The 16,560-nt window shown below is 47.4% G+C and overlaps 5 protein-coding genes across 5 annotated transcripts; 4 read left to right on the top strand and 1 right to left on the bottom strand.

Annotated features, from left to right (window-relative positions):
* Positions 1-40: 40 nt before the first annotated feature.
* Positions 41-1,663, top strand: BDW43DRAFT_212139 (transaldolase family protein). The gene is made up of 6 exons (XM_032039274.1): positions 41-313; positions 389-561; positions 624-732; positions 800-1,031; positions 1,100-1,430; positions 1,486-1,663. The coding sequence occupies exons 1-6, from the start codon at positions 241-243 to the stop codon at positions 1,546-1,548; spliced, it is 981 nt and encodes a 326-aa protein (XP_031895478.1). The 5' UTR covers positions 41-240; the 3' UTR covers positions 1,549-1,663.
* Positions 1,664-1,911: 248 nt separating this feature from the next.
* On the top strand, positions 1,912-3,712 carry BDW43DRAFT_212112 (Rag GTPase GTR1). Its single transcript, XM_032039273.1, has one exon. It carries the CDS (start codon positions 2,213-2,215, stop codon positions 3,227-3,229), a length of 1,017 nt encoding a protein of 338 aa, XP_031895477.1. The 5' UTR covers positions 1,912-2,212; the 3' UTR covers positions 3,230-3,712.
* On the bottom strand, positions 3,713-6,432 carry BDW43DRAFT_212111 (URC4/urg3 family protein). Its single transcript, XM_032039272.1, has 4 exons — positions 5,560-6,432; positions 4,996-5,485; positions 4,338-4,930; positions 3,713-4,280 (listed from the first exon to the last, which is right to left on the bottom strand). Exons 1-4 carry the CDS (start codon positions 5,896-5,898, stop codon positions 4,197-4,199), a joined length of 1,506 nt encoding a protein of 501 aa, XP_031895476.1. The 5' UTR covers positions 5,899-6,432; the 3' UTR covers positions 3,713-4,196.
* Positions 6,433-10,722: 4,290 nt separating this feature from the next.
* Positions 10,723-12,449, top strand: BDW43DRAFT_212095 (alpha/beta hydrolase family esterase). Its single transcript, XM_032039271.1, has 2 exons — positions 10,723-11,408; positions 11,469-12,449. The coding sequence occupies exons 1-2, from the start codon at positions 11,082-11,084 to the stop codon at positions 12,126-12,128; spliced, it is 987 nt and encodes a 328-aa protein (XP_031895475.1). The 5' UTR covers positions 10,723-11,081; the 3' UTR covers positions 12,129-12,449.
* Positions 12,450-13,055: 606 nt separating this feature from the next.
* Positions 13,056-16,299, top strand: BDW43DRAFT_290478 (UBA/TS-N domain protein). The gene is made up of 2 exons (XM_032043524.1): positions 13,056-15,883; positions 15,936-16,299. The coding sequence occupies exons 1-2, from the start codon at positions 13,268-13,270 to the stop codon at positions 16,035-16,037; spliced, it is 2,718 nt and encodes a 905-aa protein (XP_031895474.1). The 5' UTR covers positions 13,056-13,267; the 3' UTR covers positions 16,038-16,299.
* The last annotated feature ends 261 nt before the right edge of the window (positions 16,300-16,560 follow it).

The raw sequence follows: 16,560 nt of genomic DNA, 5'->3' as shown, positions 1-16,560 counted from the left end.
TATTTACTCCGTACTACCCGGGTGACGTCCAGTATTAGGCTAATTAACAGGAGATGTGGAGGAGAAGAATGAGGGGAATTGGGGTTATCAAGCTTTCATTGTTGGGTGAGATGCCAACTCATGTCACTTCTAGCTCATCTCGTCCCTCTTCATAATCCTTCCATTCAGTCAGTCAAGCCTTCTATCCCTCACCTGAATCTCCCGCAACTATTTTCTGTGTAGATCATACTATCTATCAACATGACTGCTCAAACGGGCTTGGACGTTCTCCGTACGAGGACCATTGTTGACTGCGATACTATGGACGAAGAAGGTATTCGCTCCACATACTAATACTCTAGAATTTACTCGGTGGCACCCGTTAGGCTTGGTATTGACAGCGCTGTAGTTGCCAAAACTTTAGGACCATTTCAAGACTGTACTTCTAATCAAGCGATCGCATTCGGAGAACTCTCCAAACCTGAACACAAGGAACTGGTCGTTACATCTATTTCGGAGGCTAAGAATATTCTATCTCGGTTTCCGGGCCTCTCCTTGGAGGAATTGGCTATAGAGATAGCGGTATTTCGTCTCCTCGTCAAACTAGCTATGAGACCCCAGTAGGGCTAATGACCCGGATATAGATGGTGAAGCTGGCATTGCGGATTGCTCCCCATATCCGTGGCCATGTCCATATCCAGACAAACCCATACTATTCTTACTCGGTCGAGAAGACTACTGTCAATGCCCTCAGTAAGATGTTGTCTATCCCTTGCAACATCATACCCTTTCTAATCAACTGGCACTTGATCTCTACCAGGAATCATTCAACTTTTCCAATATTTACAGCCTGGCTTCGAGCAGTCACGCATTTGCATCAAAATACCAAGTACATGGGAGGGTATGGTAGCCTGTCGGACTCTCGAACAAGCCGGAGTACACACGCTCGCTACCACCCTCTTTACCTTGACTCAGGCCGTGCTTGCTGCGGAAGTTGGCTGTACTTATATTGCACCATATGTCAATCAGCTAAAAGTTCATTTCGAGCCGGGGTGAGTTAGACGCCTCAGAAGCCATTCGTAAGCGTCCCAAAAGAAACGCCACTGACGTTGTCGCTCAGCTTCACGGACCTGGACAAGCTGCTGCCTCTCTGTGTTGCCATCCAGAAGTACTATGAATCTGTCAATGCTAAGACACAGGTTTTGCCGGCCAGTTTGACCTCAACAGATGAGATTTTCGCTATGGCTGGTGTACATCATATCACTATCGCACCAAACCTTTTGCAGCAGCTCTCACAGCCCGATTCTGTGCCGCAGATTCAGTCACTTTTCGACTCTGACACCCTTGCGGCAGGCCCTTCGTCGCCATTGTCGTTCATCCACGACGAGTCGGCGTATCGTCTTGCATTCACCAGAGACCTCCATGGAGCAAGCGAGGAGAAGCTTACTCAGGTTAGTGGGCTGAGTAGACGGTTTATTATTACCTATATTAACTTACAGTATACAGGCTATCAATATATTCTGTGATATGCAAGACGAGCTTGTCCAACTTGTTAGATCTGCAGCGTAAGGTTCATATGTAAAGAGATGGCTCTGTTGAGGCATAACTGATCTAGTACTGTCAGTGAATGGGACCTAGTTGATATGTATATCAGTTGAATTCACTCAGGATCATAGCATTTGTCTTCGATTATACATTAATGATTTATATAGAAAGTTACTAGTCTGGGGGAAAATACATACATGTAGTTTCGCATACGCTCAAGGCGCATAGTTATTTACCCTATACTATTATCTATCTAGTACCGAATTTAGAATTCTGATAGCTAAGGATAATAATTTTTATTAGTCTCTTATAAAAGCCATAACTCAAGTTCACCACCATTTAAAGTTCACTGTGACCAATCCTCGGTAGAAGAAACGTGACGATGTATGCACGCATTATCTCAATGAAAGGTCCGTGATTCGCACGTGACGTGCCGGATCATCGTTGACCCTCATCATGCAACGATGAGGCTGGGGTCAAGTGCTCATCCAGCACTAGACCATTGCCTTTAATAATAGCACCGCCTTAGCCCAATTTCCAGCAATTGACGCAACAGAGAACTCAACCAATGCCCGAATCCATCCCACAACGCTCCCGTCCCCCCCATTGAACTGCAAGAAACACTACCCGCATCCTGCGGGGTACTACTTAACCCCCCCCCCGGGAACAACTCCAACGACAAGCAACCATGGACGTACGAAAGAAGAAGAGAAAGGTTCTCCTAATGGGGAAGAGCGGCTCAGGAAAATCCTCCATGAGATCAATAATCTTCAGTAACTACGTCGCCAAAGATGTCCGTCGCCTAGGAGCCACAATTGACGTGGAGCACAGCCATGTCAAGTTCATGGGGAACCTGACACTGAACCTGTGGGACTGCGGAGGCCAAGACGCTTTCATGGAGACATATCTGGCCTCACAACGAGGGAACATCTTCTCGGACGTAGCCGTGCTAATCTACGTCTTCGACATCGAATCCCGCGAAGTAGACCGTGACCTCGACACATACAACGCCATCATCGCCGCCCTGAAAGAGTACAGCCCGAACGCCTACGTCTTCTGCCTCGTCCACAAGCTCGACCTCATCCAGGCTGAGCACCGCCAGCGCATCTACGAAGAACGCTCCGCCCTCATCCGCAGCCGCTCCGAAAACTTCTCCATCGACACCTTCGGCAGCAGCATCTGGGACCAATCGCTGTACAAGGCCTGGGCCGGCATCGTCCACCGCCTCATCCCCAATCTCACCGTCATCGAACGCTTCCTGCACGCTTTCGCGAAGCGCATCGATGCAGAGGAGGTCATCCTCTTCGAGCGCTCCACTTTCCTCACCGTCACCTCCGTCGCCTCCGAAGTAGGCGACCTAAACCCCATCTACGATCGCCACGAGCGCCTCTCCAATATCATGAAGGCGTTCAAACACTGCGCCGCTCGCAATACTCATACCACGCCTGCGTCGGCCGGTTTTGTCGTCATGCATACCAAAACCCCCCAGTTCAACGTCTTCTTGGGTCGTTTCACCGATAACACATATATCTTCCTCGTCGTCCCCCCAGGCGAAGCAGCCTATAATTGCGCGGTATTAAATACAATGTTAGCCAGGGAGGGATTCTCTAAAGCAGCAGCAATGGGTCATGGAGATGGCTTCCCGCTCCCAGCACCGGACTCTCCAGACGGTGAAATAGCCAACAATTCCCATGCAAATGGTTAACCATAGTTCTCTCCAAGAAAACCCCAACGGGAAGTAAATAAAGAAAGAAAAAAAAAGACCGTATGCCAAACCAGGTGTAAACAAAAAAAAGAAGGTTAGGGAAGGGGAGGCAAAAATTGTCGGAATATCGTCAAAGCTCTTTGTTGTGTTAGATACCCCAAGCCATTGAACATATCACATTATTCCTGATTGCCTACTTTGTACTGTTTCTTTTTGCTCGTATGAGGTTAATCATGGAAATAAGGATTTAATGGACCGATTTTTTATATTTACTTTCTTTGACGTCTCTCTTTGTTCTTGTTGCTCCTTAAATCGTGTGTAGGCTTTGAGCTCGTGAAGCTTAACTGTTTCGCCTCATTGGTGTACCAGTGTACTGGTAACTAGCGCAACTGTCTAGAAGGTTTAATGCCCAATGCATGGTTTGTCGATCCAGTATAGGACGTCTGGTTATAGATGAGAACCCCTAGTTCCGGCCTAGTGACTTTCAATATACCACGCTATTGTCCGTACTAGTAGACTGACTGATGCGCTATCTTCCACTGTACCCACAGAACACTACAAATGTGATTATCCTTCAGAATTGAAGTAGTCAATTATGGTTGTATTGACATTCATGACAAGGCCACACAACCGGGGCCGTATCACTGTAGCGCGCCATATTAGATAAGCGTAGGCGTCAGTTTTCAACTTGTAGGCAGGACGCAAATCTGTAGCTGTCCGAAGGTCATCCGTACTTTTAGAGACACCCCACCAAAAAAGAAATGTACAAGAATGTAGCATCATCCCAAATAGTAGCTCTACAGCAGAAGAAGGTAAAGCTCCTTTCGCAAAAGTCGATGGAGGGAAGCGGGAAAAATATTGAAGACATAAACATCTGGTCATTAAAAAGTCGTAAGGACTACCGCCACCGATTAATAGACATAGCTGGCGGAGTCTGGTATCACGAATCGACAGGGTGTGTTAAATATTAAAAAACGGTACCATCGGAGCGGATCATAATCGGTGGCTCTTTGGTGTTTGGCCTTGACACCTCGGCAATCTCACGGCCACCCTGAGAAAGCTGTCAGCCAAAATGCGATATACTTACAAAATTGGGGATAAGACCTACCTTCCATGACCCAGCTTCAAGCATCTGTGCAAGGGTCAACTGGTCCTCGCCAACCAACCCCAATTGAGAATTAACGGCCACAAGCAGCTCGTCCAAGAACCCAACGGTGACAGCTCGCCATTCCACAACCACATCATCGCCTGTAGAGAAAAGAGGAACTACTTCCACATTCGGTTGACCTTTGATCTGTGCGTTCTCTTTATAGGCAGCAATACCTCGTTGGGCATCTTCTTCCTTGAGAGTCAACAGACCCATATCGATCAGAAGGCCACCATTGCGGTACTCCGGAAGACCTGTTAGTAGATCACTGCCAGCAAAATGGATCTTCATCAATTTCGACATTGGGACCATGATGGAATAGCACAACCACTGTGTGAGTTTGTGGAACGGAACAATGGTTTCCCAAGGCTGTGCTGGAGGAGACTGGGGTAGATCCGAGCACGGCCAAGCATCCCCGATCGACAAGCCATCAATTTGTGTTCTGGAAGGGGGCCAGATTGGCGTCAACCCATCCATGAGGACGGTCCAGAGCGTTGTAATAGGGACAATCGGCACCGATGACGCTTGTGTCGAGGGATGTGAAAGAAGGTAGTCTGAACCAGGTATTTGTTAGCAAAACAGCTAGTCACGCGACTCTCACGGCTAGTTTGTCCCTTACCAAGCATATTTCCTGGCCTAGCATCGACCCCAAAGAAATCCTGATTGTTCAATGCTTCCGAAAGGCGAATCAGGAGCCCCGCACGTCCTTCGATACCCGCCAAGTGGTTGTTCTCTGAATGTTGCATACCCTTGGCCAACACTTCCACCGTCACCTTCTTCAAACCGGCACCATCCACCTGGCAAGGCTCCGTAGGGTCACTACTGAAAAGTCCGCTCTTGAACATCTCTAGCGTGGCGACAGCCAGCCCCTCGCTCCGCGAATAGACTTTGCCAGACTCCTTCGATTTGTAAGACCATCTAGTCCCCGCACCAGCGTCAAGAAGGACCGAAACGACGAAGAGGTCGATCAATCGCCGAGTTCGCTCTTGCGCATCGATTGTGCTAGGCCAGGACTGCAGTAACTGATTGATGCGGGGTCGGCCGCCAACATCAAAATGCTGCCAGCGACCATGAGGAGGGATCGAATCGTAGTCCGGTGCGTAATCTCTCTTCACGTGAAATGAAGATAGTCAGCTATATTGAGGGATATCACCTGATGATTTGGAGGGGTTGGTTCGCTTACCTTAATGATGGACACAATGTAGGATGCGGTGGCTTCGAACTTGCTCATATCGACATCGAAGTGATTGAGCTTGTTCCTCTTTGCTTTCACCAGGACATATTTAGATCGTTCTCGGACCGCATGTATGCTTCGCAGGTAGGCTGCCGGATCTAAGGCTGGGTCGGGCGGTTTGGCAATCGAGATTTCCGGGATGGACGCTGGCAACCCACTTGATTTGAAACCGGGGGATCTCAACGAGGCATTGGAGGTACGAGCACTATTGGCTGATACGAAAGATTCTTGCTCATCCCTTTCGGTCTGGATCGAGTTTTTGGAATCCTTGCGCTTGAAAAGGCCCATGATGAAACGGGAGTCTGTGTGAACGGGGAGGACGTAGGGGGAGGACCGGATAATGGTAAGGGGGCGAGGACGGTAGATAGCCTCTGGGTTGACACCGGATGAGAGTGATATGAGAGAGGTAGAGAGGGGGAGATGTGGGAGGCAGGAGTTACACCAGTAGATGATTCACTACTGGAGCCGGGAGGAAACCGGACAAAGAAGGCCACCCAGAAGGGGAAAACGCATACACAGAAGAATGATGATCTGCGATGGTTGCGGGAAGGTAGGAAAACCAGAGAGAACTGCCGATTTGAACTTGCTGGTTGAGGACTAATTTTAATTTATTTTTATTAATAATATTTTGTGGAGGGTAGGTTTTTTGGTATTTTGAATTTGGAGCAATTTTTTCCACGGTATAAGAAAGGCGAAATAGGACTAAATAACAAGCACAATAGTGAAATAAAATACGGGGCGGGTCGGCAGACGAGATAAGTTAGGAAAGGTTCAAACAATCAGGACCCAAATTTCCTGGACATTATTGGAGCGAAAAGGAGGTAGTCGAGGGGCGTACTATGTATAACTTTCAGTCTAGTCGAGCCTCGGAGTCGGAAGGTGGGGAGCTTTGGAGAGCGCTTCCAGTGTGGCAGATGCTCGCACTAGCACGGCCGATTTAGCGTTACGATATATAAGACTATTGTACCTGTTACCATGGTCGCCCCATGAATCTAAGAAATTAGTTTGTGGTTTAGTAAGGAAGTTTAGGGGCAGAGAAAAAAAAATAAATAAATAATAAAGAATAAAAAGAGAGGGAGAGAGGGGGAGAGAGGTGGAAAAAAGGAATTTAAAAAAATTTCACGGTTGCCCCGCAGGCTAATTTCTTCTCATTGACCTAAATTAACTAAGTAAACTAAATATCCTCTGCCATGACAATGGACCTTTCTCACGGTATACTGAATTCAGTAAGAGCACTAGGTCCAGTCCTGAGTATGTAGGACATCTTACTAAGGATTTTAATATGACTCCTCATGCATGAATACAAGAGATATGTAAGTCAGGGTGCCTTATCTGTGCAACATTCCTATACGAAATACTATAAAATAAATATAAATACAGATATACGAGTATAGATAAACCATCATAATTTACATAGTATGGTAATGACCAACACGAGGCCAACTGAATACAATTAATACAGGACGGTAGACACTGGGCATCAATGATTGGCATTGTCGTTTAGTAATTTCTTTTGGGTCAAAGTAGTTATCAACTATTGTTGATGAGGTGTTATTATTAATATGATGCCCCCTTGGGGGTCGAGATGCAACAACCCAAGGTCCCAAAGGAATGTAAAATGAGTTAAAAAAGGAAAAAAAAATTGAAAATCGGAAAATATGAAAATAAAATAAAAATTTTGAAAAAGGGAAAAGGAGGAGAGCCCCTCTAACTGCCTTAGTAGAAGCACGGACAGTGTACCAAACCCGCGCACAGAGCCATTCCGGGTCCTTCGCCTTTCTCAAGCATGCGGATCTAGATTCCTCGCCGCCCAATTGTCCGCACCGTCGTTTATATTAAACCACGTCTTTCTTTAGACTCGGGAAGGGAGCAATGATATGATCCGACCTTCTTCGATTTCAAACGGCTGTGGATCAGCTAATGCTATCTATCTACGATCCCCTACTAATCTCGGATGGGTTCCTCGCGTCAAAGGAACCATTCCCCTCGGTTGACCCTGGTCCATTTTACAATAGGTTATCGCTGCAAGGCACAAGAAACTACTTACCCGAACACAACATCCATGGCCCCTGCTTTTTCCCACATCGATAGGGTAATGTTACATACTTATGTATGTCAGATATTGTATTTAATTCTTTTTTCTTTTTCCTTTTCAGAAATAAGTAGTTGTTCCCAGCTACCCACATATATAGTCCACCAGGGCGTTGGGTGGGCAGCAATGATATCCACAATACTTACTTACACTTAAATACGAGCCCGCGCGGCTCTTCTTTTCACATGACAATGGATGACCTAACAGGACCATTTCGATGATCAGACAATAAGAACAGAACACACATCCACAGAACTTAATTGAGTGCCGATATCTGGATCTACCACGATCAAGACGTACATACATACCCTAGGATTCTTGGTACTACGTAGGCCCACGTGTAATCCGCTACGAGTCCTTGGCACTGAACCCTGCTTCTCCTAACTTCGTACATTAACTTTCCATGTCAAAAACTCTTAGTCAATTTTCCCCATGCGCTAATTAACAAGGTTTACGGAGGAAGGAGTTATTAAATAACATCTAAGTAGGATCATCTTAGGCTCTCTCGACGGTCTCATAGTAAAAGAAAGCAATTGAGCACACAGCCTGGGAGTACGTTTTCTGTATCGCGTAGCAGCCCCACTGTAAGCGAGTATTGTATGATTGAACATTGTAAGTCGTTGCCTTGTCAGACATACAGTACAATGTGAATCCGTAAGCAAATGTGGGTGGGGGTTTACTCAGTGGTTCAATACTCCTACTTGAAAGAGCGCCCCCAAATTGCCACACAGTAGCCGGAGATATTTATCTTACCCCTCATTTAGGGTTAGCATTTCACATATTAAACAAACGTCAACCACACCGGCGCATGCACTAGTGCGTTGACATGGTCCCCCGGCCGGACTGCCGGGTTGCGCGGGTTTCACCTTTAAACTTTGCTATTTACCTAGATGCCCTCCAAGGCACAAGGACGGATTGGCAGAAATAAGGACACGTCGGGAGTTACCCTCGAGTCTTAAACTTTCCTGTAACTTACTTTGCGCATCCGCGGCTCAGTTTCCCCGAAACTCCGCCGCAAGTCTTTATTAGCGGGGACGGAGGTTTTATCTCAGGGTTCTATACTTCCATCCCTCAGGAATTGTCTGCAGTAGGGAACCGACACGGATCAGTGGCATGATTTCCAATTTAGCAGGCTGAGAAGTGCCCTCCCAACGTGGGCAAAGCAATTTGTGAATCCCACTGGCTGTATGCATCCGCTTGGCCGAAGGATCCTGGGTGCATGAACTCTGTGAATGAATCTTGACAGGTGCAGACAGAGCACATGTGTAGTACATATATCCTTTCAGCATAGCTCGTCTGAAACTACAGATTATGGGAAACGGTAGCTGTTATTGACAGGGTTTAAAGGGAACTATCGAAAAATTCTCGGAGAATAGATCCTTTTTCCCAGCATAAGGGAAGCATCGCCATATCTCGATTCTCGATGCATGCGGACCCGTAGAATATTCCTTCCGTTACTAAGTAGGGAATACTGTCCGAGCTGGCAACACCCCTGGTCACGGGTCACGTGTAGCGCACATGACTTGCCCGTTATGATTGGTCAAGTGATATAAGAACTGTATGACAGCCCGACGTGACCTTAATCTATCTGCTACCGATTCTTCACTTTTCGATCATCTTTTCTATATCCTTTCTATTGACCGTGTTCAATTTACCCCAAGCGTTGAAGGGTTTTGTATCATATCCACAGCATGTAACCCTTTGTTTCATTACTACTAGCTTGCTGACCTCACTGATCTTGGCGCCCCATTCCGACTTTACGGAGTGTGCCTCTGAAATAACTGTCTGCAAGAGCGTAGTCGGCGGACATAAAGGTCTAAGTGGGGAGAGCTATCCCTTCACTTAAGCTAACCCGAAGATCACGTTCTAGGCCCGTAGAGAAGATAGCGTCCTGGGCAACTTTACGAAAGTATCATAACCTCAGCAGCATCGGCCGAGTTCCGAGGTGCGCAAGAAGCACCGGATGTCGTATTGACGGTGTTAAGACATGAACTGTGATATCAAGAGATATTATTCTTTTGGCACTCTGGCCCTCGCACATTCGCCCGTAAGTCCTTGCCATATCATCTGTGTGCAGTGTGCTGCGCATGCCCCTGAAGGTGTCTCCGTGGCTTTATGTCAAACGGTCCATGAGTCAATGCCTACGTAATAAGGTATTTTTTGGTCACTCTTGACGTTGTAACCGTTGAAAAGCTCAATTGTGGCGCTTTCTGTCTTTTGAAAAGGTATAGAAGGCGTTGGGGAAGCCACTGAATTTCCCCTATGCGAGCTCTCTAAGCGTGGTAGCCTTCCCCGATTTATCATCGGTAGTCAAAGGAGTCTCGGCCAAAAAACTAGAAGCAGTAGATCCACAGAGCATTTGGGATTAAAAAAAGAGTTACACAGATACTACGGAGATGTAGTCGACACAAGAATACTTGTGTAGTTGATACTACCATAACTTCCCCATCGCATTTTACGACTATTGAACTTTCATTGTCCACTGTTTTAAAGGGCGACGGTTTTCGACCAACAGTCTGGGTTGGGTACCTTACTATGGCCGTTCTTGTCACTTCTCCTCAGTTACACTTATGTGGAGAATGAATATCTCAGCGGCTACTGCGACCTTGAAGTCATATTCGCGTAATGATTAATTACTCCCAGGATTCTTTGATGTATTCCTATTCCCTATGGGTATGTGGCTACCAAAGGCGTAGAAAGTCGGGTTGCAATCGTTTATTTTCCCTTAGGACCTAAAATTCCGATCACCCCGACCTTCTCATATAGATGAAGACATAGGCTTTGATTTCATCGTATGTAATTGATTTGCTTCTACCTCTGGTAGGGTATTGTCTGGATCTGTCTCCAGAACGATGCTCGAATTGAGTGATTACGTCTGTTTGTCAAGTTGACAAACAGAGGAGACGGTGCCTTGCTGCCTGAACTAGTGAACAGTGCCAAGGCTAGATCGAAAGCGGAAGTCTAGTAGGGCTCCGAGGGCTCCGAGGTCAGCAACCTGGAAGTTAATGATCCATTATAACCCGAAAGCAGCAACATTCGTGGGAATGGGGTGCCTTATGACTTTTTTTTGAGTTACCTTCAAGTTCTATTAGGGAACTGCATACTGTGATGGATCATCGATTGGGACGCCGAGCCATCAGTGTAGTTCTGGCTGCAGAACCGAGTCATGACCTCATGAAACAAATCATGATGTTACCTAGTATATCATACTCGACAAGCCTGTCCTTGTCACGTAGCGACTCTCCCCTGGTATCAACAAGCTTTGCAATATTGCAGCTGGTCTTAATGAATTGGCATAAGTCAATCTCACGTACCCACTAGGTGATCTGTCCTGTATACACAGTTCCCTTACACAAACTCCTACTCAAATACGGTTACGATGAGATCTCCTTTGGCAGTCCTTATACTTACTATTGGAATAGCCAGTGCTACCGGCTCAGCAGGTTGTGGACAGTCCATATCATTGAACCAGGGCCCTGGGTCTAGCCAGAGTGTGATCTTCACCACATCAGATGGCATCCATCGGCCCTATCGAATCTACATCCCTTCCAGTTATAGTATAAATACGCCAACTCCATTGATCTTCTCATTCCATGGTTGGAATAGATCCCTTGAATGGCAGGAGTCATTGACCCAATTCAGCAATGAAACATGGAACCCAGATACTATTGCTGTTTACCCCCAGGCGCGGGAGCAAGGGCGTGCTGTATGTTACTAGCCTTTTCCCTTTCCTATCCACGTAAAAGGTCTTATTAATATATGCAAGGGGTGGCAACGAGACTCTGAGTACCAAGGCATCGACGACATCACGTTCATAATGGAATTGCTCGATGACCTTCAGGATAAATACTGTATTAATCCCACTAGGATATACGTGACAGGCAAATCTGATGGAGGTGGATTTGCTAATGTCCTTGCCTGCGATAAAATAGCATCTACCCGGATTGCAGCCTTTGCTCCAGTTTCAGGTTGCTATTTTCAAGACGTCTCGGAAGAGGACTGCCATCCAAACACTGTGCCCATTAAATGTACTCCTGGTCGCTCCTCTGTTCCAATTCTTGAGTTCCATGGTACAGTCGATACTATAGTCCCTTATGAAGGTGGTCAACTCCTTCAACGCAAGAAATGTCTTCCTTCTATCCCACATTTTATTCGCCAATGGTCCAAGCGTCTGGGATATGGACTGCACAGCAAAACCACGAAGCTATATGATGGAAATGTTCGGAAATTTGAGTATGGACATAAGGGAAAGCTGGGAATTGTGACTCATTACCGTATTGATGGATTGGGGCATGCTTGGCCGAGCACGGAACCCAATAATGATAATCCTGATGGGACATACTTCGAAGCAACACCGATTATTATGGACTTTTTCAGGCGTTGGTCGTTGCCTGACAATGAAGACATTAACAGGGATGAAATGTGAATGGGTGCATTAACGGTTCTGCTCGGCTTAGTTCAAAAGAATTCAACATGGAGAGATAGACGAACCGAGTGCTGCTGTATACAGTAAGACCTGACACCTGGACATTTTGTGCCCGGTTATGCTCCTCTTGCATACAACCCGATTTAGTGCCGACTAGCCTCAAGTCCATTCCCGCTACGAGGTCATCACTTCAGGTCTGTTACTACGGAGTTTATTTGTTCTCCTAGATCTGTTCCCACTGCAAAGCCTGTTCCTAGTTCCAAATCTATCCATACTACCGGGTCTGTTTATAGTAATGGGTACATTCATTATCTATATACTCGCAGCAGCTTCCAAACGAGTATCGACTCGGGTCATTACAGCTGCCCACTATCCAAAAATTCTGGGGATACCATCTTAAGCCTTCATTTCTCCGACATATATATCAATATAGAGGCCTAGCATTTAACGGGGATGGTTAAATCCTAAAACTATTCCGGAACACATACCCTCTCACTAGGAAGAACGACAATAGCTTACTTTTATTATCTAAAAGCAAATTATATAGCTGCGTGAGGCTATATTGCTTAAGATATTATCTTATCCCTAAGTTCTGTAACGATAGGTGTACACAGAGGATTTACCGACAGAGTACTGGTGAACCAGGACAGAGAGTGACAGAGACGCGGATGACGGGGACCTGCGGATGAGTTATTGGATTTCTAGTAAATACCAGCAAAAATCTAGAACTATCTATAGCTAATATAGTCACATTTCCTTTTTCGATATACTAGGGAACTGGAGAGGGAAATTACTATATTTGGGAACACGTGCCAAGTAGTCACGTTTGGGCAGCATCAGCCACACCCCGCTAGCTACTCCGCCACAATGACAGCGGCTTCGATCTCCAGGGGAAGTTAATGATCACTCATGATGTTTCACTATATTGTAAAGTGCCAAGGGGTCAGTTCTTTATTCATACATACCTTGTGAATACATCTGCATTTTCTGAAACACCAATAATTTTACCACACGAACAGGATCAGCTCACTAGATCGTTGATGGTGAGACTAGACCATGGAACCATTTACCTCCTACCACCATTATCCTAATTCAGTCCTCCCAGACACCTCCCTACTCTTACTAGATTAACTATCACCATGGACGATCTAAACGGCTTGAATTGGAATTCCACACCATCTAATAACGCCCGGAGACCCCCACCTATGAGTTCCGGCCTCTTGTTTCCGAATGTGAGGCGCAATGATACTTCCGGCCGGTCTACTCCCCTTTCTGCCTCCTCGGGGGCTTCGAACACGCCCTCTAAGTCTGCGACACCGGACAAAGACAAGGACAGCTTTGCCAACCTAGTTTCTTTCAATTCCTCCAATCAGAATAAGAACCTGCCCCTTGTCGAGCAGCAGAAGAGGCTACAAGAAGAGAGGGCCAAGAAGGAGGCAGAGAACCGATCTCGATTTGAGTCGCAGTACGGTGCGCGGAATGCTCAATTTTGGGATAACATGGAGAAGGGTGGAAGCAACTCGCCTGCCGGATATGCCGCGAGTTCTACTCACCAGAAAGCTCAGACCGCTGACGAGGACGATCTCCTTGCCGCCTTTGACGCTTCAGCGCCGGTAGATGCATCGACTCACTTCCCTATACCTAGTCCTAGCCCGTCGCCGCAGGGAGACATACGGTCGTCACAGCCTGTCTCCAATGGGCTCGCCCCAGCAACACAAGGCATTGGAATGTCGTTCATAGACGACGATGATGACCCTTTCGGCCTCAACAAGTTAAAATCGAAGACAAGCCCGCCGCCACCTCAACCTGCACAATCTGACGATGATGATTTTCTGGGGTTACTGGGTAAGCCCGTTTCGGAAGTCCGCAGACCAGAACCACCGGCGAAATCACCTACTCCTGAGCCCGCAGACCATATTCCATCCCCCAAGCCATCAAATGGAACTGACCGAGCAGTTGCGGAGCTCGTCGATATGGGGTTTCCTGCAGTTAAAGCTAGCCAAGCTCTACGCATGACGTCGACTGGAACTGATATACAGGCTGCTGTCTCATTGCTTCTCACACAGGCGCACGAAGAATCTCGGCAGCAGTCTAGGAGTAGACCTGCGGCTGAAAATCGCTTTCCAAGCCACGAGGGCCGAAGTAGAGACCGAGCTGAGAGGTCTGACCGAGACACTCCGTCGTGGATGCAGCAGGAACGATCCCATGCTTCAAGGAGTCGCAGCGATAATCGGTCACCTTCGACACCAGATAAGGATCCATCACAGATTGCCGCTGCCTTCGGCAATAATCTGCTGAAAACAGCAAACTCTCTTTGGAAAACCGGCAGCAAAAAGGTTCAGCAAGTCGTTAATGACCTTAACACGGATCATGATCCGAATCAGCCCCGTTGGCTAAGGGAACCGCCAGCTCGCGACGAGTCATCCCCGAGTGAACGCCGGCGGACTCCTGATCAGGCCCAAAAGCAGCCAGCCGGCTTCACGGATGAGGCTCTTCTTCTTGAATCTGGCGTGGATCCCCGGGCTTCACGCAAGACGACCCGGTCGAACGATGTTCCCTCACCTCGCGTCCTTAGCAATAACAACCACCGGAACCAACCCTCTCCAGTTGGTGATAGAAGTATGCAACAGCCTACTTTTATGCGGCAACAGCAGCCAAGCCAGGCTAAGGATCCCAGAAGTCGATTGACCAAGGCTGCAGTGGACGAGCAGTCAGCGCAAGCATATGTCAGCCCAGCAAGGAGAAAACGGCCAACCGCACAGTCCCCAGCTCCTGCACAGAATGTTGATTTGTTCGAGTCCCCCGCTCCGCAGCCTGCTGCGCGTCCGAGGCCGTCACCCGCGCCCGCCCAGCCCACGCGGCCTGCTGCAGCATCTAAACCTTTACCTGTACGACCGAAAGCTCCACCTCGAGTCATTCCTCAAGTGTCTCAGGAAGCTCTTGCATATACACATCGCCACCGGACGAAAGCGGCCGAGGCTTACAAGAGAGGCGATTATGCAGCCTCCCATGAGGCCTTTTCTTCCGCTCTGTCAATGCTTCCCGACAAACATCCTCTCACAATTATCATCCGTAGCAATCGTGCCATGACCGCGCTCAAAGTCGGTGAGCCTAAGGTGGCGATTGGCGATGCGGACATTATTCTGGATTTGATTGGTCCTCTGAAAGGGGAGGGCGAGAATATTGAAATCGGAAATAGCGAGCCTAATAAACCGATGAAAGACTTCTTCGGCAAGGCCTTGATGCGCAAGGCCGAAGCCCTGGAGCAACTGGAGCGATGGGCAGATGCTGCGCAGGCGTGGAGACAGGCAGTTGAGAACGGTCACGGGGGTAGCACTAGTATCCAAGGCCGCAACCGCTGCGAGAAGGCTGCTGGCATTAGCAAACCTGCTCCGAAGCCTTCAGCACCTGCTAGACGGCCACCAGCCCAAGCACCTAGGAAATCCGCATTGGACGATCTACAAGGGGGTGGCTCTTCATCTGTAGACTCCGCCGCTGTCAGCCGTTTGCGAGAGGCTAATAAAGCTGCCGAGCGTGCCGATGAAGAAAAGTTCGCCCTTACCGACAGTGTCGATGCTCGACTGACTGCTTGGAAGGGTGGTAAGCAGGACAATCTACGAGCTCTTCTGGCGAGTTTGGATACAGTTTTGTGGCCGGACGCCGGATGGAAGAAGATCAACATGTCAGAGTTGATCATGCCGAACAAAGTCAAGTTGCAGTATATGAAGGGGATTGCAAAGGTGCACCCGGACAAGGTATGCTTATTTTCGAGGAACACAATATTACAGAAGCTAACGATTGCCCAAGATTTCTACCACTGCCACTACGGAACAGCGGATGATCGCTGGTGCCGTGTTCGGTACGCTGAATGAAGCGTGGGACAAATTTAAGGCAGAGAACAATCTATAAAGATCGGTCTCGTATCTTCAGGTTCTAGTTGACTAGAACAATATTCTATTCTTCAATGCAATACCCACTTTTCCCCGGATTCTCTTTTTCATTTTACTATGTGCTACTGAAGGAACCGCGGAAGGTTTGATGATTATAGACCCACGTTGTACATAGATAGTTTTACACTAGCCGCGATGTAGCCAACCTTTTGTTTCTTCTCTCCTTCTGGTCAAGGAAGCTCATTTATGGGAAGCTTTTCTAACACGAGCCCCCTTGTCCATTATCAGTAGCAGTATTCTTTTAAACGTTCATAATCTCACGTCTGATAATGACCCATGACTGAATGAACTGCAGTACCTCAGGCCTCCAAGCAATATCACTATCCCGCTGACTGTTACAAGGCTAAGTGGGTCTCTCTATTCTATCCTGGGGGGTTGCAATGGCGAGTATATCTAATCATTGTATAGAAATAGAGGGAAGTAGAATGCATTATGGAGACCAGATCGGATAAACTAACAATATATTTCTATAGTAATGTCCT

Source organism: Aspergillus alliaceus (assembly GCF_009176365.1).
Source record: "Aspergillus alliaceus strain CBS 536.65 unplaced genomic scaffold BDW43scaffold_62, whole genome shotgun sequence".
Taxonomy (NCBI): domain Eukaryota; kingdom Fungi; phylum Ascomycota; class Eurotiomycetes; order Eurotiales; family Aspergillaceae; genus Aspergillus; species Aspergillus alliaceus.
Note: the sequence above shows the minus strand (reverse complement) of the source record. Positions and strands in the feature narration are given on the sequence as shown.